This window comes from Chiloscyllium punctatum, chromosome 3 (genome assembly GCF_047496795.1).
Source record: "Chiloscyllium punctatum isolate Juve2018m chromosome 3, sChiPun1.3, whole genome shotgun sequence".
In the NCBI taxonomy this organism is placed as follows: Eukaryota; Metazoa; Chordata; class Chondrichthyes; order Orectolobiformes; family Hemiscylliidae; genus Chiloscyllium; species Chiloscyllium punctatum.
In genome coordinates this window covers 149,076,709-149,101,406 of record NC_092741.1, presented here as the reverse complement: position 1 = coordinate 149,101,406, position 24,698 = coordinate 149,076,709, and the positions used below count along the sequence as shown (strand labels likewise).

Below are 24,698 nucleotides of genomic sequence, written 5' to 3'. Positions count from 1 at the left end.
ATTGGAGCTGATGTGGACCACGACTTGGAACTGCTCCCCCTCAAGGATCCTGAAAACACGATCAGAGACATCATGAACCCTGGCACCACACCAACCAAGAGTCTCTCACATTCCCACAGAACCTCCTGTCTATGCCAGAGACCTGTGGCCCATTGCTTACCCCTGGTAAGTCATCTCTCCCCCCCCCCCCCGCCTCCCCCAACAGTATCCAAAATAGTATTCTTGTTATTGAGAGCTGGGGAAAAGGTAGCAAAGAGTATAATAGGTGAATGGGGATGGGGGTGGAGGTGATAGGTCAGAGAGGAGGGTGGGGGAAGGTAGCAAAGAGTACAATGGGTGGATGGACGTGGGGATGAAGATGATGGGTCAAGGGGGAGGGTGGAGCAGACAGGTCGGAAGGGAGATTGGTAGGTAGGACAGGTCATGCGGACGGTGTTGAGCTGAAAGGTTGGAACTGGGGGGTGAAGTGGGGGGAGCGGAAATGAGGAAACTGTTGAAGTCCACATTGATGCCCTGGGGTTGAAGTGTTCCGAGGCGGAAGATGAGACGTTCTTCCTCCAGGCGTCTGGTGGTGAGGGAGCAGCGGTGGAGGAGGCCCAGGACCTCCATGTCCTCAGCAGAGTGGGAGGGGGAGTTGAAATGGTGGGCCACGGGGCGTTGTGGTTGATTGGTGCGGGTGTCCCAGAGAATGCTCCTGATGAAGGGCTTTTGCCCGAAACGTCGATTTTCCTGCTCCTCGGATGCTGCCTGACCTGCTGTGTTTTTCCAGCACCACTCTGATCTAGATCTGAAACTACTCTGGTTTATCTTGACTCCATTTGTTGACAGTAGCTGGATGTTATGAGTCACGTTCCCTGGTCATCAAGAACTGTCAGTTGAAACTGTCACGTTTGTGTGGGATTTTGTTCCCACTCTCACCGAGCACCCTTATGAATAAATTGTCAGGTCCTGAGAAGTTATTCGGTTTCACTTGTTGAAATTGCTATTGGCGTATTAATCAGTTTACAGGAAGTAAATGTGATAATATCAGCTCTCAACCAGTTAGGTGTTTTTGTTTGACTCAAGTCCTTCAGGTTCTTCAACATTGTGGTCACAAATGAGAAGCATGATCAGTCTAAGTTGATTATGCACAGAATGTAAAGCTCACTATCTCAATCATATCATGTCTCTATGGAAACAGTTGTCCCCGTACAACAGACATGAGTGTCAATAAGGAAAAATTCCACAGATAATATATGAATTAGATAGAAAGTGAAGCTGAGAGCATAAACAGAGCATGCAAATGGAAGATTATCAGATAAAGACCAGCTAACAACTGTTACTATTCTAGGGATGAATAAAAGCATTGGGGAGAATTTTATCAGGGCCTGAACAATGTTGGATATGGTGAGAAACATGTCAGGATCATGTGAGAAGTCTGATGAGGCCTTTCTCAGTAAAGGGAACAACTCACTGTATCTTCTCAGCAGGTTCCAGGTGTAAAGGTGAGATTCTCACTAGAGGGTTAAGGAGGATTATTGTTCGTCTATGTCCTTGTGAACTGCATATCTCCCCTTAATAATAATCAGCTTCCCATTTTACCAGCTGTCCATGAGCAGATGAGACACTGAGAATTCTCAGTGTGGCTATCAGAGCAGCCATCTAGTGACCCCAGCTCACTGCTTGCTCTGAACAACCCCCAAAACAACATCTCAGGGCACAATACACGGGCATCAGATACAGTCCTGTCTGTAGTCACTGGCATCTGATATTTGTCGATGCCTCAGGATCCTCATGGCACCTCTCTCATCCAAAGGAAAAGACAGAAGTTATACATAACTCTTTAAATTGTCTTGCATTGGATCCAGAAAGATCACCGAACCCAGTCTAAAATCCCAAGTCACTGAACTACAGAATCTGTACATGATTGACTGTATGTATGAATCTCACTAATGCTTTGTGTGTGTATGTATGCGCGTCCGCGTGTGTGCTTGTCCGTGTGTGTGTGTGTGTGTGTGTGTGTGTGTGTGTCTGAATTGGAGTTTTATTTTATTATATTCAAGTAATCACATAAAGTGTATAATAAATCCCATTCCCTTTTCTCCTGGGACTTCCAAGAAAGCCTGTTTGTGTCTGTCTGTTGGATTCACAGCACCTAAACAGTTGAACACTTGCTAAGTATTAAATTCTTTTGGAATTGCCTGTTGCTGACTATTGAGAGGAGAACTGGGAAGGCACCAATCCCCTTACCTGGATGTAACAAGGGTGCATTACATTGTGATGCATTACTGTAAATGCCTCTTTCTAACCCGAAATATTTTAACTAACCTTAAGAAACTGGACCAGAGTAGGCCATTTAGCCATGTGAACTCACTGACTGTTTGGTAACATTAGACAGACTAGATTGTGTTTTCCTCCTCTCTCCACAAGCAGCTCAGTGAGTCTGACTCTCACTGCAACCCCCAGGTCATCTCCTCTGCCCTGAAGCTCTTAATCTTCCTTCCCATTTATCCGGTCCACCCTCCTCTCTGACCTAGCACTTTCATCCCCACCCCCCATCCACCTATTGTACTCTTTGCTACCTTCTCCTACCCCTCTCTCTGAGCTATCACCTTCATCCCCAACCTATCCACCTATTGTGCTCTTTGCTACCTTCTCCTTAGCCCCATCCCCCCTCCCATTTATCTCTCCACCCTGGAGACTCCCTGCCTTCAGTCCTGATGAAGGTCTTTTGCCCGAAACATTGATTTTCCTCCTCTTTGGATGCTGCCTGACCTGCTGTGCTTTTCCAGCACCACTCTAATCTAGACTCTGGTTTCCAGCATCCGCAGTCCTCACTTTTGCTGAGCTGATTTTAACCTTCCTGCGAATCCCCTTGCAAGGATGCCCACCTTGAAGAAGTTCTCCTTCTCTCTCCACAAGAATCTCAGTGCGTCTCTCTCACTCACTGCAATCCCCAGGTCACCTCCTCTGCCCTGAAGCTCTTAATCTTCCTTCCCATCTATCTGCTCCACCCTCCCCTCTGACCTATCACCTTCATCCCCATTCACCCATTGTACAGATTGCAGATACTGGATACTGCAAGGACCAATGCCTCCAAACCATTAAGTTGTATCTGTGTCTCAGAACTTATTCTGGATAAACTTAATTTTACACTATGGTGATATATAATAAGCAATATCAGGGAGTCTACTCATTATATAATCTCCTGAGGCTCATTCATAATAGAATAAATCTGGTGAGGTGTAGGTGCCTGCTGAGATTCCTGAGGCAATGTAACAGGTTTTCTCTTGGCCAGTTTGGCTGATTATGTCCTGGCTAGGTTCCAGCAGGTAAAAGCAGTCGTTTAAGTATGGCATTTATGCATTTGCAGGTGGTTCTGTAACAAACATCAAGCAGCCAGTTAGGAGATACAGACCATCAAATATGTGCTAAGGTGTGCTTGAATATCACTCAAACCTGTATTATGTCAGATCTAGAGTCATAGAGAGCTGTACAGCGTAGAAACAAACCCTACAGCTTTATGTAGATGTGACCCACAAAATTGATAGTTTTGGGTATGGAAAATGGACAATATAAAGTGCAATCTCACCTGAAAAATAAAATTCATCTTCTGCCACTGTTCAGTAACTGGTTAAAAACTGAACCTATAACTTAGAATGCACCCAAAAACGGAATAAGGCATCTGACTGTGTCCAAATGCAAACAATCCGTATAATGAAGATGTCAGCGATTCAGATTTCTACATCTTGAGTTATAAGCTTTGATCTGCTTAATGCAGGATGAATGAGCTATTGGTTGTACCGCAGCCCAGGTCTCTGATTCGCTATCATGCTCAGTGTGGCCTATTCAAATGACTTTTCGAGGAAATGTTGGAATGATTCCTGATGGAATCATCTGGGCATGAAACAGCAGAATTGACAGCTTTAATCGCAATATTCCAGGAAATTCTGGGTAAACACTCAACGTTGAGATTGTCTTACCATAATGAGCATTCTGGGGGCAGTAGGTCAATCTTAATGAAGATTGAGGAAAAATAAAAGGTGAGAAATATCCATCCTACCCATTGGAAAAATAGATTGTGTCAATATGTATAACCACACCCTGCCAATGTGCTAGCCATCTCCCTGGATCTGCCTCAGCCATTTTTCTGATGTATTTATGGCATGACTGGCTAGGCCAGCATTTACTGCCCATCCCTAATTGCCCAGAGGGCATTTAAGAGTCAACCACATTGCTGTTGGTCTGGAGTCACCTGTAGACCAGACCAGGTAAGAATAGCAGTTTACTTCCCCAAAGGGCATTCGTGGACTGGATGGGTTTTCCCAACAATTTCCTGGTCGTCAGTTCTAGATTTTTATTGGATTCAAACTCCACCACCTACCGTGGCATGATTTGAACCTGGGTCTCCAGAACATTACTCGGATCTCTGGATTAACAGTCCAGCAATAACGCCACGAAGCCATCACCTCCCCCTGTGAAGGTGTTGGAATAATGAGGAGGCCAGCATGGCATTGTGTGACTCCAGTACAGCATCTTGTGAGCAAGGAATTGACAGCTGCTGTATTGTATGCTGTGTAAACATTGTGTCACTGCTTTGTTACTGTTTAATTCATATTCCGGTATGTGTTATTGCAGGATGCCTGAACATATGTTTCAGCTGAATCAGAATAACATGCTGTCCACCACGTGAACTCCTTTTTACCATCTGACTATCCTGTATGACTCTTGATTATCTGGAAGAATTACAAGCACTTTGGGATTGTAGGACTGAGGACTATAAATAGATTCCACTGGTCATACAAACAAAATTGTTTTCAGTTGTTTTTGCAATGTCTCCATGATAGTGTCCTTTAAAGACTTCACTTTACATACATACTGTTTTCTTTTTCAAAGGAGTCACATGGTTAAACACATTTTAGTTAGTTCACATTACAATGTTTTTTATTTCCCAAAGTATGTTATTGGCAGGACTCGTTACAGCATAATTTTGCAGCCAAATTGCTGCGTGTTAAAAAAGCAACAATATTGGTGATCAAAATATAGTAAAGTATCAGCATAATTCAAGCAAACAGTTCTGCATGAGAGTTTGATGATGGGAAATTAAAACAATAAAAAGAGAGGAAGGAATGTTGTGGTTCTGTTCGCCGAGCTGGGTGGGTATCGGGTCCTTCGTTCTGGTGAGTTGTTGTCTGAGCATGGCTGTTGGTTTGTGTGCTGTTATGAGTCCTAGTGGTCGCAGCAGTCTGGCTGTCAGTTCAGAAATGCTCCTGATGTATGGTAGTGTGGCTAGTCCTTTGGGTTGCGGCATGTCCTCGTTCCGTTATCTCTCCCTTAGGCATCTGTTGATGAAATTGCGGGGTATCCGTTTTTGACGAATACCTTGTATAGGTGTTCCTCTTCCTCTTTTTGCAGTTCTGGTGTGCTGCAGTGTGTTGTGGCCCTTTTGAATAGTGGCGAACAGAACCACAACAACGAGCACCCGAGCTACAAATCTTCTCCCAAACTTTGAAGAGGAAGGAATATTTGAAAGAAATGATTGAGCTTGAAGAGAACCATATGGATTAAACTTAAGACAGAATAATTGCTGTGAGTGAAGGAAAAGATCTAATCTCAAATGTGGATGAATTGTTGAGGCTGTTATGGTGCAGTGGTAGTGTCCATGCTCCTGAACCAAAAGGCTGTGGGTTCAAGTCCCACCTGCTGCAGAGGTGGGTAATAATATCTCTGAACAGGTTGATTAGGAAAAACATGTTGAATTTAAAAAAGATCTCAATGAATTGTCGGGGTTCTTATAATGCAATGGTAGTGACCCTACTTCTCAGCCAAGAGGTCTTGCTCATGTCTCACCCGCTTCAGAGGTGTGTAATAATATCCCTGAACAAGCTGATTAGAAAATAGCTGGAGATTAATTGTGTGCTGTTCACAATGATAATCAGAAAGGATAAACAGTCCTTGTAAACAATGTAACATACCATATTCTGCTCATCAGCTCCTTGTGCAGTGGTTGGCACACAACTAGTTTTAATTCTGAATGATTGACAGCTCAAAGGTCAAAATCCTTTTGGCTTAATTAAATCCTGGAGAATATTCTCGAGGTTGAGCTCGAGTTGCTAGTGGAGCAAATTGACGCTGACCACTGGTATGCAAACAGAGGCACGGAGCGAAAATGAACCATGTTAATTAAGGGCCCAGTTGCCGTGATCATGGTTTTTCTTGGCTCAACGTCAACAAACTCTATAATTAAAAATGCTGTCATCGATGGCCACAGACAACATCGAAAAGATCCCAGTGGAGCAAACCTAGCTCCTGCTTCTCTTTATTGTCAAGCATTTTCACCAGCAGAGCCTAAAACCCTACAGCCTGCAGTTATACTCAGTAACCTTGATCATCTGAAAGCTATGGATGGGGAGTATTTTGTTCAGATAATCGAATGTTTGGATAACACACTTTACCCAAGCATGGAGACCTTGAGATCTTGTTCGGATAATCCAAAACTCAGATAACCGATGTTTGGATAACTGAGGGTTGTTCTGTACATGTGAACTGCCTGATACCATTATTCCTGCTGAGATCACAGATGTCTGAAATATATCGCCAATAGATCTGGCTGTAGCTCAAACGCATTTGAGATTACTCACTGTTACATTGTTAAATTATTCTGCAAGAGTTAGTAACTATCTTGTTATGCTTATGTATACAGAATTCTTTTATGTATTGTAACCTCCTTAAGATTGTTAATTTTGGATCAGCACTGAACCATTCAGATGTTCTCTTTACATGCCAGGGGTCATCTCTCACAACTGCATCACAGTCAGCACATCAAAACAACTTTATATCACTTCCCAGTTTATAACATCAAAAATGGAATATTTCTTTCAACACAGAAGATAGGGTGCCATTATTAATCCTGGCCATTGTGATCCATCTGCACGTGTGCAACTTTACCATGGTCAGATTATCCACTGATGGTTTTCTCAACCGTTAAGGAATAAATCTTCAGAGGTTTTACAGCAGAAAGGAGAGAATGTTCCCTTGTTTTATTTCTAAACAAATAAAGAGAGGGAGGTTGGACAATACAAACAAAGCATTTCCTATGAAGTTAAAAAAGTTAAATGAGAAAGTTTAAGGTTTTTCAACTCACCTGTAGGATGTGGGCATCACTGGTTGGTCAGTATTTATTGCCCGTCCCTAGTTGCCCTTGAGAATGAGGTGGTGGACTGTTTTCTTGGCCAGCTGCAATCCACGTGCTATAAAGAGACCAATATTGCGTTTAGAGAGAGAATTCCAAAATGTTGACACAGCAAACCTAAAGGAACAGCATTAGATTTTCAAGTCAGGATGGTGAGTGTCTTGGAGGAGAGCTGGCAGGTGGTAGTACTCCCATTTATCTGCTGCCCTTGTTCTTCTGGGCTTGGAAAGTGAGATCAAAGGATCTTTGATGAACTTCTGTAGTGCACTTTGCAGATAGTAAATACAGTTGCTACTGAGTGTTGGTGTAGAGGGAGCGGATGTTTTGGATGTGATGCCAATTAAACAGGTTGCTTGGTTCTGGATGGTGTCAAGTTTCTTGAATGTTTTTGGAGCTGTACCCATCCAAGCAAGTGGGAGAGTATTCCATCATGCTCCTGACTTGTGCCTTGTAGCTGGCTTTAGGAAGCCAGGAAGTGAGTTATGTGCCACAATATTCCCAGCCTCTGGCTTGCTCTTGTAACCACTGTATTTATGTGGTGAGTCCAGTGAATTTCTGGTCAAAGATGTTGATAGTGGGGCATTCAGTGATGGTAACACCATTGAATATCAAGGGGTGGTGGTTAGATTGTCTTTGATTGGAGATGGTTATTCCCTGGCATTTGTGTAGCATAAATGTTACTTGCCACTTGTCAACACAATCCTTAACACTGTCCAGATCTTGCTGCATTTGAACCTTCATCTACTGTATCTATTGCACCTGATGTGGTCTCCTGTACATTGGGGAGACAGGATGCCTACTTGCTGATCATTTCAGAGAACATCTCTGGGATACCCGCACCAACCAACCCCACCCCCTCCCCACTCCGCCAAGGACATGCAAGTCCTGGGCCTCCTCCATCACCAAACCCTTACCATCCGACACCTGCAGGAAGAACGTCTCATATCCCACCTTGGGACACAGCAACCACATGGATTCAATGTAGATTTCACAAGTTTCCTCATTTCCCCTCCCACACGCCCCCCCCCACCCGTATTATCCCAGTCCCAAGTCTCCAACTCAGGACCGCCCTCCTAATCTGTTCATCACCTTTCCAACCTATCTGCTTCACCCTCCTCTCACCTTCATCTACCTATTACATTCTCAGCTACCTTCCCCTTAACCCCACCGCCCTCCCATTTACCTGTCAGCCCCCTGGCCCACAACCTCATTCCTGATGAAGTGCTTATGTCTGAAACATTGATTCTCTTGCTCCTTGGATGCTGCCTGACCTGCTGTGCTTTTCCAGCACCACATTCTCGACTCTGATCTCCAGCATCTGCAGTCCTCACTTTCTCCTCCACATTTGAACCTTGACTGCTTCAGTATCTGCTTCATGTTTGCTGTGTCAACATTTTGGAATTCTCTGTCTGAATGCAATGTTGGTCTGTCTATAGCATGTGGATTGCAGCGGGTCAAGAAGGCAGCTCACCACCCCCTTCTTAAGGGCAACTAGGGACGAGCAATATACTGGCCAGCCGGCAATGCCCATGTCCTACAAGTGAATGTACAGTGCTAAACATTGAGCGATCATCAGTCAACATCCCCACTTATGACCTTCTGATGGAGGGAAAGGCATTGATGAAGCTGCTGAAGATGGTTGAGCCTAGGATACCCCCTGAGGAATTCCTGCAGGAATGTCCTGGAGCTATTATGGTACACCCTGCAATGTTGAATGTTTAATGTGTCCAGTGTTTCAAAGTTTCAAATAGATCAGAAACAAATGCAAACATTGCTGGAAAAGCTCAGCAGTTGTGGCAGCATCTGTGCAGAGAAATCAGAGTTAACGTTTTGGAGGTTCAGTGACCCTCCCTCAAAACTTTCTAATATATGTTTTCTATCAACCTTAACTAAAGGATGAAAAGGTGACAAATCACTGATACTGATCTCTCAGTAATAAATCTATAATAGTCTGAGGATTTGGTTTATAAATATTCTCCAGTATTGTGCATAGGTGTGCAGTACACCATCTAGTGGTGATATTTGGCTACTAATGCAGCTCACCAAAACTAAGTTTTCAGGTCACTTGCATCTTGTTTTTCTAGAACCCTTGTTCTGTTCAAATTGCTTTCTTGTTTAGATGCTTAACAATAGTGTTTACACTCTAAAGGTAATATTGGAAAACTGCTGAATGTGCATTGTACTTCATATGCACTCATTCTTTCTGTTATGAGTCACACAGCACCAGGCTATGGTCCAACAGGTTTTATTTGAAAGCACTAGCTTTCGGAGCACCGCTCCTTCATCACCACCTGATGAAGGAGCAGCACTCCGAAACCTAGTGCTTCCAAATAAACCTGTTGGACTATAACCCGGTGTTGTGTGATTTTTAACTTTGTCCACCCCAGTCCAACACTGGCACCTCCAAGTCATTTCTGTTTAAAGCATCACAAAGGAGCTATATAAAAGACTGTTTTATCCAAAACTCTTGAATACAATAAAACTTCATAAAAATAAGTGTTCAGAAAATATTGTAATCCCTTGGACTGACTCTATTTTTGTTGTTTTCACATATTGTACCCTCAAGTCCCTGGAAATCGTGTCATGCCTGTCTGATGGGAAACAAGAGAAATCTTTGGAGATGATGGGAAAGATAGTTAACAATAGCCATTTGCACCAGCTTTCTGGGGCTTTGATCAAGTTGTGATGGGAAATTGGAAATTCAGGGTCAGTGTCTTCTTGGCGTTTTGAGTCTGACTGCTTCTATTATTCAACTTGTAAATAAATCTGACCACTACATTTCCCTGTCAGCATTGATCTGCTGGTTCGAATCACGACCTTGTGACATTCCAATGCACATCTTACCAAATAAAATACTTTTGCAAGTGCAGTTACTGTTATAATGTTTGGCATTTCCCAGAAAACATAGCAAATTCATACTTAATTAATTCAGTGTCATTGACGCAATTAAAGTGCGGTTCTTAATTCCTCGGGTTCTATCACATTCCGACAGTGCTAAAGTCTCTAACTTTAGTTCATTGGAGATTTGTTTTGCAAATAGAACTTTATAGACATGGGAACAAAGCAATTTGCTGAAAGAGCATCTGAATTGTAATTCTTTAGAATACCAGAGTTTGCAGTAGATGTAGGGTGCAAAACCATATAAATATTTTTAAACAAGCACCATAGTTTGTAATTAATCTGCTGGGAAATCAGTGAAGTTGGGAATGATAGGTAAATGTAGAACTAATTTTGTTCTGAATATCAAAGAAATCTTTATAAGTGCTTCTCGATAAATTAGCTCCGAACTGACAGGATATTTCCCAGTGAATGTGTAACTCCATTTTCGAGTGTGGTATTTTTAAATCATCAGATACAAGGAGAAAACTGAGCTCATAATGAAATGTTAATTCTAAGAGCTTAAATTTGGCCTGGTTTAGTTTTGCTCAGTTTAAGTCTAGTTAATTTTATACAAGAGGTGCTTTTGTCATACGAATTGAAAATGGGGATGGGCATAATACACACGGGGCAGAATTAATATGAAATAAAATACTGATATTTTTATAAATTATATTTTGAAAATATCTTGTCCTCACATCTAGTGAATGAATTGAATTATTAAATCATTGTTCCCTTAATTGTGAATTTCTTTTCTGAAATACGTCCATTGTTGTTGAATGGATAAACATTCTATGTTTTGGCCTCAACTACTTTCTGTGGTAACAAATTCCATAGGCTCACCACAGTCTGGGTGCAGAAATTTATCCTTGTCTTAGTCTTAAATGGCTACCCCATTTCCTTAGACTGTGACTCTTGGTTCTGGACTCCCCTATCATCAGAAGAACCTTCCTGTGTTTATCTAGTTCTGTTAGAATTTTATAGGATTCTATGAGATCCACTCCCACCACCACCACCACCAGGCCCCCCAGCCACGTCGCCCATCATTTTTCTAAACTCCAGTGATTATAGTCCTAACTGATCTAGTCTCCCCTCCTGCCATCCCAAGTATCAGGATAAACTTTTGTTGGACTCACTCCATATCTCAAAATTATTTCCTGAGATAATGAGACCAAAAATGGATCACAATACTCCAGGGGTGGTTTCAACATGTCCTTGTACAAATGCAGAAAGACGTCCCTAATCCTGTACTTGAATCCTCTCGCTGTGAAAGCCAACATACCACTTGCTTTCTTGACTGCCTGCTGTACTTGCATGCTTACTTTCAGGAACTGGTGTACAAGGACACCCAGGACCCATTACACCTCCCCTTTTCCCAATCTATTGTCATTCGGATAAGGATCTGCCTTGCTGTTTTTGCTACTAAACCCCACATTTATCCACATTATACTGCAGCTGCCAGGCATTTTCCCACTCACTCAACTTATCCATGAAGCATCCTCGTCACAGCTCATCCTCCTTCTCACTCTGTAAGCCTGGAGATACTACGTTTAGTTCCCCCATCTAAATCATTAATATATATTATGAATAGCTAGCGTGCAAACAATGACTCACTGGGTACCCCACAAATCACTGCCTGTCACTCGGAAATGCACCCCTCTATTCCTACTCCTTGTTTTCTGTTCTGTATCCATGACAGTAAACTACTGCCAATCCCATGGGCTTTAATTTTCCATGTTAATCTTTTATCTGGGGCTTTTCAAAAGCCAACTGAATGTCCAAGTAAACTACATTCCCTGGTTCCCCCTTATCAACTCTGCATTCTTTGAAAAATCCAAGTAGACTTGTCAAGCATGGTTTCCCTTTCGTAAATCCATGCTGACTATGTCTGATCCTGTCACTGTTTGTCAAGTGCTCTGCTTCATTTTAATGGACTCTAGCATTTTTTTCCCACTGACAGGCTAATCACTCTAGAATTGCTTCTTCTCTATCTATCTCTCTTTTTTGTAACATGGTGTGGTTACAACAACTGCCCTGCAATCCATAGGAACTGTTCCAGCGTCTATAGAATTTTGAAAGATGACCACCAATGCTTCCACTATATATGGGATCACTGCCTTCAGTACTTAAGAGTAAAGAAGAGTGAGATTAATTGATCTGCCCCAAAATAGCCATGATAAACTGAATGGCCTCATTAGACCTTTACAATTCTTTCACCCAATGATAATCTTATTTTAAAAAAGAAATTTTATTTTAGTATCATCACCTGTTTCTAAAGAAGTAAGATGCTTCTTTTATTTGGTATCCATAGCCCTGTATGGATTACACAGTAATGAAATAAGACATGCTCTAAATTAAAACGTGCACACTCTGGGGAGAAGTTCCAAAAGAACACATACTTTTCCACCGTAACCTCACCAGAAATCTCAAGAGTGTGGCATAGTGCTCCATTTGCACCACCTTTAGGGGCATCTGCAGCTCTCATGCCACAGATCCAATGAACAAGTGGGAGAATCCCCACAACAATTCATTCACCAATTATTTAATCGATGAGGAATCGTTTTGAAAGTTCTTAGCTGTGAAGTCCACAGAGCATAAACAAAATGTTCAAACATTTTTAATTTAACATGCCCCCTGATTCATCATTCACACATCTCTGTAATTGACACATTGTCACACATCTGTGTTTTTCAAACAGAACATGTAATTTCACCTCTGAGCTATGGACATCTAACAGGATGCTGGGCATGGGCAAAAACAATTCGAATTCCATAATGTAGCTCAAGAAGAATCAGTTTGTCTGTCAGAACAATTGTCACAGTCCAAGTTTCACCTGGATCTTCAAATCATGAAACTTTTGTTTTCCATTTAAAGTATTTTCACCATGTGAAATTAAAATAATCTTGATTCAATGCATAATTCAATGTGCGAAGTTTCAATTCAAAATAAAGATAGTGAGGGATGTAAAGGCTAGTACTTTTTAGCTGAATCCCAAAATATGCTTTAAGCAAGTAATATGATTGCAGGAGCCATTTAGAGTAAAGAGGCCTGACCTTTTTCATTAAGTTGGAATTAATGACTTTAGCATTCCAGTAATTTTTTTTGCATTTCTTGTATTCCTATGATCCACTTCAAATCTATAATCCATCTTCATTTGTGGCAGCCTTTCTGGCATCTACCCTGCAAGGAATAGCCCCATTAACCAAAGAGCAAGCTGAATACCTGCCTCTGCAACATGAGATTTGGGATGGTGTATTGTTAGACAATCATAGTTTCATAGCAGCTTTCAATGTAACTAGTATTGGTGTACAAGTTAAGATAATTAGTATTAACTATTTATAGAATAGCATACTAGTTAAATTAAAGCTTTATTTCCATGTGCTTTCCATGAATTATTAGCTTTTTTAAATCTGATTCCTTTGGGATGATCATACTTTGTGTTGCACTCTTGAAAAGATCATTGGAAACTTGCTTAATGCAGTCATCTGTCTATTGAGGCAAAGATCATTTGATTCTTCTTAGAATCACTTAATGCTAAGATATTGGTGACTTTGAATTATTTTCCTTTTCATTTATATGTGGGATGTGGGTGTCGCTGGTGATGTCATCATTTATTGCCCATTCCTAGTTGCCCTTAAGTTGGTAGTGAGCTACCTTCTTGAACAGCTGTAGTCCACGTGCTATAGCTTGACTCACAATGACATTAGGGGAGGAATTCCAGGATTTGGACCCAGTGACAGTGAAGCAACACCAAGTCAGGACAGTGAGTGCTTGGAGGTGAAATTTTAAGTGGGTGGTGTTCCCATGTTTCTCCTACCGTGTCCTTCTAGATGGTAATGAATATGGGTTTAGAAGGTACTGACGTAAGAACCTTTTGCAAGTTCCTTCAGTGCATCTTGTAGACAAAACACACTGCTGCTACTGAGCACTGATGGTGGAAGGAGTGAATGTTTGTTGATGTGTAGGGGCTGCTTTGTCCTGAATGGTGTTGAGCTTCTTGAGTGTTGTTGGAGGTGCACCCATCCAGGCAACTGGAAGTATTCCATGACACTCCTGACTTGTGCCTTGTAGATGATGGACAGATTTTGGGGGTGGGGGTCACAAGGTAAGTTATTCGCCACAGGATTCCTAGCCTCTGACCTGCTCTTGTAGCCACAGTACTTGTATATTTAAACTAAAACAAAACAAAATAAAACAAAGAACAGCAGGTGCTGGAAATCTGAATCACAAATGTAAATTGTTGGAGAAGCTCAGCAGGCCTGACACCATTTATGGGGGATGGGGGGTGGGGGGGAGCAGAGTTCTGTGACTCTTCATCGGAATGCTCTGCAATTCTGTTTTTGTACTATATGGTTAGTCCTGTTCAGTTTCTGGTCAATGGTAACCCCCAGGATGTTGACATTGGGGATTCAGCCATGGCATTGCCTTTGAATGTCAAGGACAATAGTTACATTTTCTACTTTGGAGATGGTCCCTGTCTGGCTCGTGTGTAACATGAATGCTACTTGCCACTTGTCAGCCCAAACCTAGATGTAGTTTGGAGTCTTGATGCATTTGGAAATGGACTGCTTTATCATGTGAGGAGATGGATATAATTAATGCTGTTTTGATGTTGAATGTAAGTTGCTGATTTTCGTCTAGCTGGTGATACATTGCTGCAATAACTTTTAGGGCAAGATAAGGCATTATGCAACCCTGTAAAACACTAGCAGTCAGGAAATTATAAAAAGGCCATTTTGATTCTGGTAAGTACATAAGACCACATGTGAACCCTGGTTCTTTTGGATGCTTGACTCCAATCAGTTCCATATCCTTGCCTTCCTCTTCAAAATATGAAAGTAGAGATGTTATCATGAGAAGTTGATGTTCTGTGCAAAGTAGTACTTTCTGCAGAGTTGAGTGAGACTATCAACAAAAATTCTGACGAAACCCCATGAGAGTTTTCAAGGGATTTTCAGACAAAATGGTATCAGCCTGCAGTGATGCCCTCAAATTATCAATAATTGTTTTGAGTGGATTTGAGATGGAATTTAGGTGAAAAGTGTATTAGAAAATTAAGCATGCTGCTTGACCTCATTTATGTGTGACTGTGAGACTGATCGAACCATCCGTCAATAGAGGAACTGATTGGTGCTTTTGACAGGAAGAGGGGTGCAGAGTATAATCCAGTAGATTATTTTTTGGTCATTTTCACATTATTGTTTATGGATGAGTGCAAATCAGCTGCCATATATTCTGTATTGCAACAGTGCCCTGTGAAAATATCGACATCACAAAATAATTGTTATTGATCTGATTCGATTTACAATGTCACATGTACTGAGATACAGAGAAAAATATTGTTTTGTGTGCTAACCCGACAGACCATACCTTCCATAAGTACATCAGGGTAATAGAACAGAATGCAGAATATAGTGTTACAGCTACAGAGAAGGTGCAGAGAAAGATCAACTCTAGTAAACGAGAGGCCCATTCAAAGGTCTGTTTGATAACAGTGGGGAAGAAGCTGTTCTTGAATTTGTTGGTACATGTTGTTTTGTTATAACCCGCATTTCGTCAATGTGAATTCATTGTTACACGATTGATGAGTTGAGGGGGCACAGTTTCTAAAGTGCAGAGTTTTAAAACATATGTTGGCTATAACGCAATTACAGCACCATCACTTTAAGTGCTGTTTCTAAAGCGCAACCTTCTGCCCCGATGGAAGAAGGTGGAGAAGAGTATAATCAGGGTGGGAGAGGGCTTTTGCTTTCCTGAGGCAGCGGGAAGTGCAGATGGGAGTCAGTAGAAGGAAGGCTAGTTTTCGTAATGGACTGAGCTGCATTCACAATTCTCTGCAATTTTGCGTGGTCTTGGGCGGAGCAGTTGCCATCCCAAGCTGTGATCCATCCGGACAGGATGCTTTCTATGGAGCATCTATAAAAATTGGTAAGAGTCATTGTTATCTGCCCATTATTATTATATTGTTAACCACATTCATAATAATAAAAAATAATTGGCAGAATATGATACTAGATCATGATGCTGACACCACCAAAGCAGAAATGCTTTAATGCTTTAACAATTAATATCAAAGCTAAGGTCACCATTTTTCTGATTGCAAACACTAGACATCAATTCCTGCTTGTTATATTTTGGGCAAGGTAAAGGTTGCTTCTTGTGTATCTGTTATTGAAATACAAATGTATAATAAAACAGTATATTAATTTACTTCATCAGATAATTTGCAGTAAATCTTAATAAATATTGTCTGGACTGACACATGTAGCTGTTTCTTACATTGAACAGTTAAATTGAACCTAGCTGCAGATCATATTCAGTTGGTAGGCTTCCATTGAAAGACATTTGAGCCAAATTAGCATGGTCATGTCCAAGAAGTGACCTCTGATAAGAGGAATACTGGATGTTAGGTTCCACTGTGATTGCGAATTTTCTTCTTAAAAGTGTTTTTTTTAACTAGTTATTAACTTTTGTGCTTTCTTTCAGGATAATTGGGTCTGCCCCTTTTGCAGTTTTATCCTACTTTCTTCTTTGGTATGTGCCGCCATTCAGAAGAGGGAGATTTTTGTGGTATATATTCTTCTACGGTCTGTTCTCTACTCTGCTCACAGTAAGTACCCAGAATATTCAGATAATGTTGATTAAGTTATTAAAGTGTGATCTATCAATTGGATTGTTACTAGTTCTTAGGATGTAATGTTCTTCAGTACCTCAAAATATGATGATTGAGCTAAGTGAACCATGAATTAAGTAAATTTAGAATATAACTTGAGCATTAGTAATCATTCAATTATGATTACTTCTAATTTACTTATAATAATTACTTAAACTATAGTAACTCAATTATTATGTTGAGACCAACACTGAGAATTAAATGTACAGATTGTGAACATTAAACGTTGCTGAGAGAGACATGAAGTAAAAGCTTTTAGTCTTGCACTTGTCAAGACTAAAACAAAGGAAAACCAAACTCAGATAACGTGCAATTTATAAACAAATTCCTTTTGCCTCAAAAGCACTGGGCTCTGTGCTTGAAAAAATGTAACGTCTAGTGAGCACAAATGAATGACATTGCAAACCTGACTGACAATCTTGAATTACCTAGCACAGTCTATATTATTTATTAAATACTGTTCCGTAGCAGAATAACCTAATGCTGATTATTATCAACACAGATTATAGTCAAAGGAACTTGGATAATTAAATAGTTGATTGAAATAATGGTGATGAATTTCGTGGAGACTAATGTAATGTTGACTGTCATAGAAAATGTAAATTCTTGATCAGTTAAACAATTACTGACTTCAATTGAGCTACTTCTAGGTTTATAAACTGATAGTTGTTTTTTAGTACATTGCATTGTTATGTTCTCAGAAGATAGTCTCTTTTCCGAAACTGCTGATTTATTCAAAAGGAAAATACTAATGATGCTGGAAATCTGAAATAAGAATAAAAGGATAAACAACAAGTTAAAGGAAAAGAATTAACATTTTAAGCCTGAGACCTTTCATCAGAAGTAGGAAAAGTTAGAAACGTAACAAATTTGAACAAGTCAAAGGGTGTTGGTTGGAAAAATGAACAAAAGGGCAGATTTATGATTGGGGAGAATGGCAGAGAAAATAAATGCCAAAACATTTCATGGTGCAATGCCAAGACAGTAGAAGTAAAGAAACAAAGAATGTGTCTCGAGGAGGTGTGATTTACAGGATCCTCAATAGCTGCTAAAAGCAAACAATGGAAGAACAAGAGACAAAAATATAGAACATGGCAATCGAGGCCATAATCAAAAGTGATTGAATTTAGTGTTCAGTCCAGAAAGTTGTAAAGTACTCAGCTGACAGATGTCGACATGTTCCCCCCTGAAGTTTCATTAATCTCTGTTTGAACAAGACAGGTAGATCAGGCGAGAAAGGACAGGGTGTGGTAGCAGGGGAAAGAATTAAAACTTGAAGTGACTTGGCCTCACACTTGCAAACTAAACAGATGTTTTCTACAAAGTGGTCAAACCCAGCCTGTATTTAGTCCCTCCATTGTGGAGGAGCCCATGCTGTGAGCCAAAAAAACAATGTACTAAATTCTAAAAAGTGCAAGAAAATTTCTATTTCCCTTGAACTGATAATTGGGGTCCTGGACAGTGAGAAGGAAAGAGGTGAAACAGCTGTTGTTTCATCTCCTGTGTTTGGATGGAAGGGTTCTGCAGGAATAAGATGTTTTTTTAGAGGTGATGGAGTACTTTGCTCTATGATAGCCAGGTCCATTCCTTAGTAACCATTAACTCCCTTTGCTTTATCCAATATCAGCAATTTGTGCCATGGTGTATGAATAAGATGTATGCTGTGAGCATACAGAGTGGCACTAAGTGAGTGAGCACTGAGAGAATATGTGAGCAGCCCTGAGCTGGAGTCTGGGAGCTAGGCACCTGTCCTGACGCACCAAGTGTCCATTTCAATGCTGGTCGCCAGTATGCCCCAAAGTGCAGTCTCGAAGTGCGAAAACATCCTGTGAGTAAATCAGAGATGTAATTTGAGGAATTAACCAGACTGACAGGTGTCAGATGAATTTGGAGTTCATACAGTCACTGCCTATGGAGTGAACCCTTGAGATGTTGGTGCCAGATATCCAAATTGGAGGAGCACACGAATAAGTGGTGAGTTGGAGTTGCCAGCTATGAGGTGTGATCTGCATTAGTTAGTCTGACAGCAAGAAATAATCTCTGTTAATAGGCATCTTGCTGCTCTCCACAGTGACAATCTCATCTCAGTGCCTGGAGCTCAGCTACAAAATACAACTAGTTCTTCCTGACATTGAGATATGTCTCATTTGACCTTACACATGATTTCTCACCATCTAAGTCATTCAAGAATCCTGTAAAGTTCTATTCTGAGTTTCAAGATCTTTCAAATTGTGTTAGATACAAATAGTTTGGTTTGTTCTATTTCATGTTCGCTTCTTTCGTGTAGTAAATGGTTGTTTTATTATTAAAACCAGCATTATGTACTTTTGTTTCAGTGAAATTTCAACATTTTAAATAATATAAAACAAAGTATGATCTATTCAGTCATATTTCAGTTTGGCTTCAAACTCATCCAGTTGCAATACCATCCAGCGGCATGGTGGCTCAATGGGCAGCACTGCTGCCTCACAGTGCCAGGGAGCCAGGTTCAATTCCAGCCTTGGGTGACTATCTGTGTGGAGTTTGCACATCCTCCCTGTGTCTGCGTGGGTTTCCTCTGGGTGCTCTGGTTTCCTCCCACAGTCTAAAGGAGTGTAGTTTAGGTGAACTGGCCATGCTAAATTGCTCATTGTGTGCAGGGATGTGTAAGCTAGGTGCGTTAGTCGGGGGAAATATAGAGTAATAAGTGTAGGGGAATGGGTCTAGTTGGGATGCTCTTCGGGGGGTTGGTGTGGACCTGTTGGGCCAAATGGCCTGTTTCCACACAGTAGGGATTCTAATTCTAATTCTAATATCAGCTGGGATCAGAATACAGGTCTTCAGGTTATGAAGACTTTAGGTCGGAGGATGTAAAGGAGATGTCTCATTTTTTATAAAGGATGCCAGAACCATTGAAAACTACAGGGCAAACTAGGTTGCCACTAGAGGGACAAATGGTGGTAAAACTAAGTGGATGCATGAAGAAGAAAGGCATAAAAAGCTGTGTTGGTGGGATTAGATGAGGAGGTGTGATTGGAGACTTATGTGGAGCTTAAACATTGACACAACGTATTGGGCCTTCTTTGCAGCTCCTGTGCTTTAAACACAATGCAGTGCATTGTCATCACTACCTACCGCTAACAGTTTTGTGAAGAAATGGGTGCCTCTCTATAGTATCTGCAGCATCTGATTTAGTTTGAAATGTAATGTTTATTTCAAACCAAATGCTGGAAGTGAATGTTTTGTTGAACTTGTATGTTATCAGTAAGTGAAAGTCAAATTACTTGAAAATATTTGGACGCATGGTTGTGAAAGTTTCTGCCTTACACAAACACACACTTTCTTGATAACAGAAATTGCTGGAAAAGCTCAGCAGATCTGGCAGCATCTGTGGAGAGAAATGAGAGTTAACATTTTGGGTCAAGTGACCCTTCCTCAGACCCATTCTGAGGAAAGGTCACTTGGCCGGAAATGTTAACTCTGCTTTCTCTTCACAGATGCTGCTAGACCTGCTGAGCTTTTCCAGCAGTTTCTGTTTTTGTTTTTAATTTATACCATCCACAGTTCTTTCAGTTTCCCTTTATTGAGAATCTGGTTCGTCTGTCTCTTGGTCATCTTATTCTTACTTACTACCAATTAGTTTCTAGAATGCAATTCTTCTTGTCTGTATTCAAATTTCATTCCATCCTAACTCTCTAACACAAGATTTCTTCCTGCTTTTTAGACATTACCGTTTCACATTGCCTCATCCAGAAAATATTAGCAGTTACTTTCAAAGTTCTTGGGATAATTTTCATGCCAGATTGTAACTTATTCAAAACCTCAGCTTCTATTCCATGGGGCATGGGTTGGGGTGCTCAATGTTCCTGTTGTCACCAAGTGAACAGTGAGTGATGATACTACAGCCTGTTTTAAATCCTGCCCGATACAAGGAAGTTGGGGACTCTATTCTAGAGTAATCACCAGACCTGCTTGTAAATCCTCAATCAAATATTGTAAAGAGTGAAGAAAGTTAATGGTTCCTGCTCCAAACTTCATACCTTAGCTACTTACTCCATCCATCCCACTGGCAGCAATCCAAGGTTAAAATCTATTCATCTTGGTGTCACATTTCGTCCTAAGGTGAGCTCTAATCTCAATCGCTAACCTCTATAGCATCAAATGGCCTTGTCCCTGCTGCTGATTCTCTCACTTGTGCCTCTGTTATCTGTAGACTCAACAATTCCAATGTACCTTTGACTGGTTTTACCATCCGTAAACCTGGCCAACCAAAACTTTACTGCTAACTCACAGCAAACCCTATGCCTCTATCACCCCTGTGCTCACTGCATAAATTGGAACCACAATACTTTCATCCTTCATTTTAAACCACTCCACAGCCTGGCCCTCTCTGTCTCTATAATCTTTTCCAGGCCCCCACACCTCTGAGATATGTTTGCTGCTCATATATTGTCCTCTAATGAATTCCCAGTGTTAATTGCTTCACTGTTGCTAGTTGTACCTTCAATTGTTTAGGTCCCAAGCTCGGGGATATCCTCCCTAAAATGTCCCACAACCTCACTTTCCTCTTCAAGACATTTCTTAAAAGCTACTTCCTTGGTCAAACTGTTGACCAAAGGGTTCAGAAAAGATTTACTAGAATGTTGCCAGGGTTGGAAGGTTTGAGCAATAGGGAGAGGTTGAATAAGCTGGGGCTGTTTTCCCTGGAGTGTTGGAGGCTGAGGGGTGACCTTATAGAGATTTATATAATAATGAGGGGCGTGGACATGATAAATAGGCAAAGTCTTTTTCCTGGGGTGGGGGAGTTCAGAACTAGAGGGCATAGGTTTAGGGTGAGAGGGCTATAAAAGATATAAAAGAGACCTAAGGGGCAACGTTTTCATGCAGAGGGTGGTACGTGTATGGAATGAGCTGCCAGAGGAAGTGGTGGAGGTTAGTACAATTGCAACATTTAAAAGGCACCTGGATGGGTAAGTGAATAGGAAGGATATTGTTTGGAGGGATATTGGCCAGATGCTGGCAAGTGGGACTAGATTAGGTTGGGATATCTGTTTGGCATGGACGGGTTGGACCAAAGGATCTGGTTCCATGCTGTAAATCTATATGACTATATGACCATTTGGCTGAATATTTCCTTATGTCTTTTGGGGCCATAATTTTGCTTTGTAAGCTTCTATGAAACACCTTGGGACATTTCAGTAGGCTGGCGGTGCTTTACAAATGTAAATTGTTGCTATTGTTATTGCCATCAGAACTTGCTTTGAATAGGCAAAATACCCACTTTTACAATTAGAACTGATTGAATACCAACTGCTCTGAATGACCTGATGAAAGTATGTATGCTTTCATCTTTAAATATTAAAACAAAATCTATAAAAACTTTTTGAAACCAAATAAAAATTTGTTATCAAAGCCACCTGTTAAACAATGTGTGATCTGGGACAGAAATGTTTATTATTGTAACATTTCTGCCGGTAGTCACTTTGGAATGAACTTCACTGGGATATTCTTGGAGAACTGTATATGATGAGCTGTATCTCTTCTTTCAGTGTTACCAAGTGCCTTATTCAACTCTCACTATGTTTCTGAGCTGTGACCTGAAGGAAAGAAACAGTGCAACTGCCTTCCGTAAGTTAAATTCTTCTGACAGAATTTCCAGTAAAATTAAATAAATTTAAGACAGATTTTTTTGGCCCATCTGAAGCTATCTGCTGGGAATGGTGAGTAGAGCTATTCAGATTGTCAGTAGACTCTTAACAAGATACAATGTGGTCTCTACTTGCCTACTATATTTATGCAAAACATCAGCACTTTGCAACTCTATGAGTTGCATTTTTTGAATTATAAAAAATAAATCCTGTAAGCTAACACTTTGCATTGTACTTACCAGAAGATAAGCATAATAAAATCAATTGGAACCCTATTAGGTTACAGTCAGACAATGCTGTTGGTTCCAATGTCTTATTTTGAAATTGATTGTTTCAGATTTAGCGTACTGCTTCAAAGAAGATAATTGTACAAGAAAAATGAACAGATGGAAAGATAAATGGTTATAATCATTATAATGAAGGCAAGGGGCCTCATTGAGATATTTAAATCAACAACTGGCTTCCCATCTCTGTTAAAACTGGCATTGAGGGAATTAGGGTTTGGTTTAGGTTCCAGTTTAGTTATTGTTAGCATCCCTTCTGATCAGATCACTTCTGAGGACTTAAAACTGTACCTTCACCACTGCCCTCTTTTAGAGTCCATGTTCAATCTTATCAGAAATCTGCAAAGTGTCAGCTTTGTTGGGTTTTGAGGAGGGATTCTGTCCGAGGTCTGGCAAGTTTTCTCGTGCTGTCAATCCAAACTCACCTTATTAACTGGAGATACCACATTCCTATGGCGTGACAATCATCCATTGCTAGTCCGATTCTCCTGCTTGTCACAGCTCAAAGTACTGCTGGGATATCCCAGGATCTGAGGCTGCTGTGAAGCAGTGGCAGTGCCCCTAGCTCTGAGCCAGGAGGCCCAGGTTCAAATCCCACTTGCTCCAGAGGTGTGTAATAACATCCCTGAGCAGGTTGATCAGAAAATGAACATCCTGGAATCTTCTGGTGCCGCCTTTAAAAGGCTGTTGTGTACATGGTCAGACATTGGCAGTCTGGAGCTATATGGTCTGTATGGTTTGAGACATTGTGTGGCAGACAAGGAGAAATGGGCACCTTGCTTTCTTGACAGACACCCTGGTGTTTGGGGTGATGCAAAGGAGAGGACCAGCAGAGGATAGCATGTTCCCAGACCGTGCCCACCTTGTCTCAGATTGCCTCCCAGGTCAGTGCAGATACAAACATCTGGAAGAGCATCCAGCCTTGCCACACCTCTGCTCTGCCAGGTTAAGTGCCACCATATTCTCTCTACTGCCTCAAACTCAAATCTACCTTTGCTACTGCACCCACCTCTCAGCAAGGATCAAGTTTCACTGCTCTCATTATTGCTAGCGACATCTTCCCTCATTCACTCCATCGGCCCCACCCCAACATTCCCCAATCCACGCACATGCACACACACACACTGACACACTCACGTATACACACACACACACTGACACACTCACATATATACACACACACAGAAACACACACAGAAACACACTCATACACAAACACACAGACACTCTCCCACACACACATACACACACTCACTCACGCAGAAACACACACACACACACTCACACATATCTTGTACACAGATATACACACACACTCACACACACATGCGCATGCACACACTCATACCTGCCCCTCCAACACACATACAAACACACTGTCACACATACACACTCTCACACATGCAAACACACACACACACACCCTAACACATACAGACACACACACACATTACAAACCCTGCCCACCTTCTCACTTGCTTTGGGCACCTCCTAATGTCCCTTTATCCACATGAGCACTAACAGCTGTGCCACCCATGTCATTTGATATGATCTGTCCCTTTGTCTCGTTCCAGGAGAAAATGGCTCACTGTAGAGCCGAAAGAGGGTTGAAAGGGTGGGCTGTACCTGACCTTTAGCCCCTTGCCCCCCTCATTTTGACGGTGCTAATGAGGACTAGGACTCATCTAGTGGAGATGCAGAAATGTACATATTTAGGGCAACCGAGTAAGAAGCATTGTCTTCTGTTATGCTACTTTTCCAACATCCCCCAGCATGAATGTGCTCTAAACATGATGAAATCTCAACCCCTTGTTCGTGCCACATTCTCTGTCTTTTATCTCCTGCAGACACAAGCAGCAAGACCATGGTCTCTGCAGCTAAGAGTGCATCACTGTGAGACATCCCCTTTCTCCAGCTCTAAGCAAGAAGCCACAGCTCTTTCACGGCACCCCACTCCCCCGACTAGCTCACATACTGACAACCTTGGAGGTGGGTTTGGAGGTTAGAATAAGTTGGTTAGATAGATTAGAATCGATCGCACCTCCTGCTGAGTACACCACTGCCAC

General features: G+C 41.3%; 1 protein-coding gene across 4 annotated transcripts in view; it reads left to right on the top strand.

The window, feature by feature from the left end:
- The window catches only part of LOC140466666 (sodium-dependent lysophosphatidylcholine symporter 1-like), a 94,258-nt gene that overhangs the window by 47,066 nt on the left and 22,494 nt on the right, over positions 1 to 24,698 (top strand). For all 4 annotated transcript variants that reach the window (XM_072562139.1, XM_072562120.1, XM_072562129.1 and 1 more), the window contains 2 exons: positions 16,535 to 16,658; positions 22,250 to 22,328. In XM_072562139.1, the coding sequence (XP_072418240.1) occupies positions 16,535 to 16,658; positions 22,250 to 22,328 (203 nt within the window). The remainder of the gene's footprint in view (positions 1 to 16,534; positions 16,659 to 22,249; positions 22,329 to 24,698) is intronic.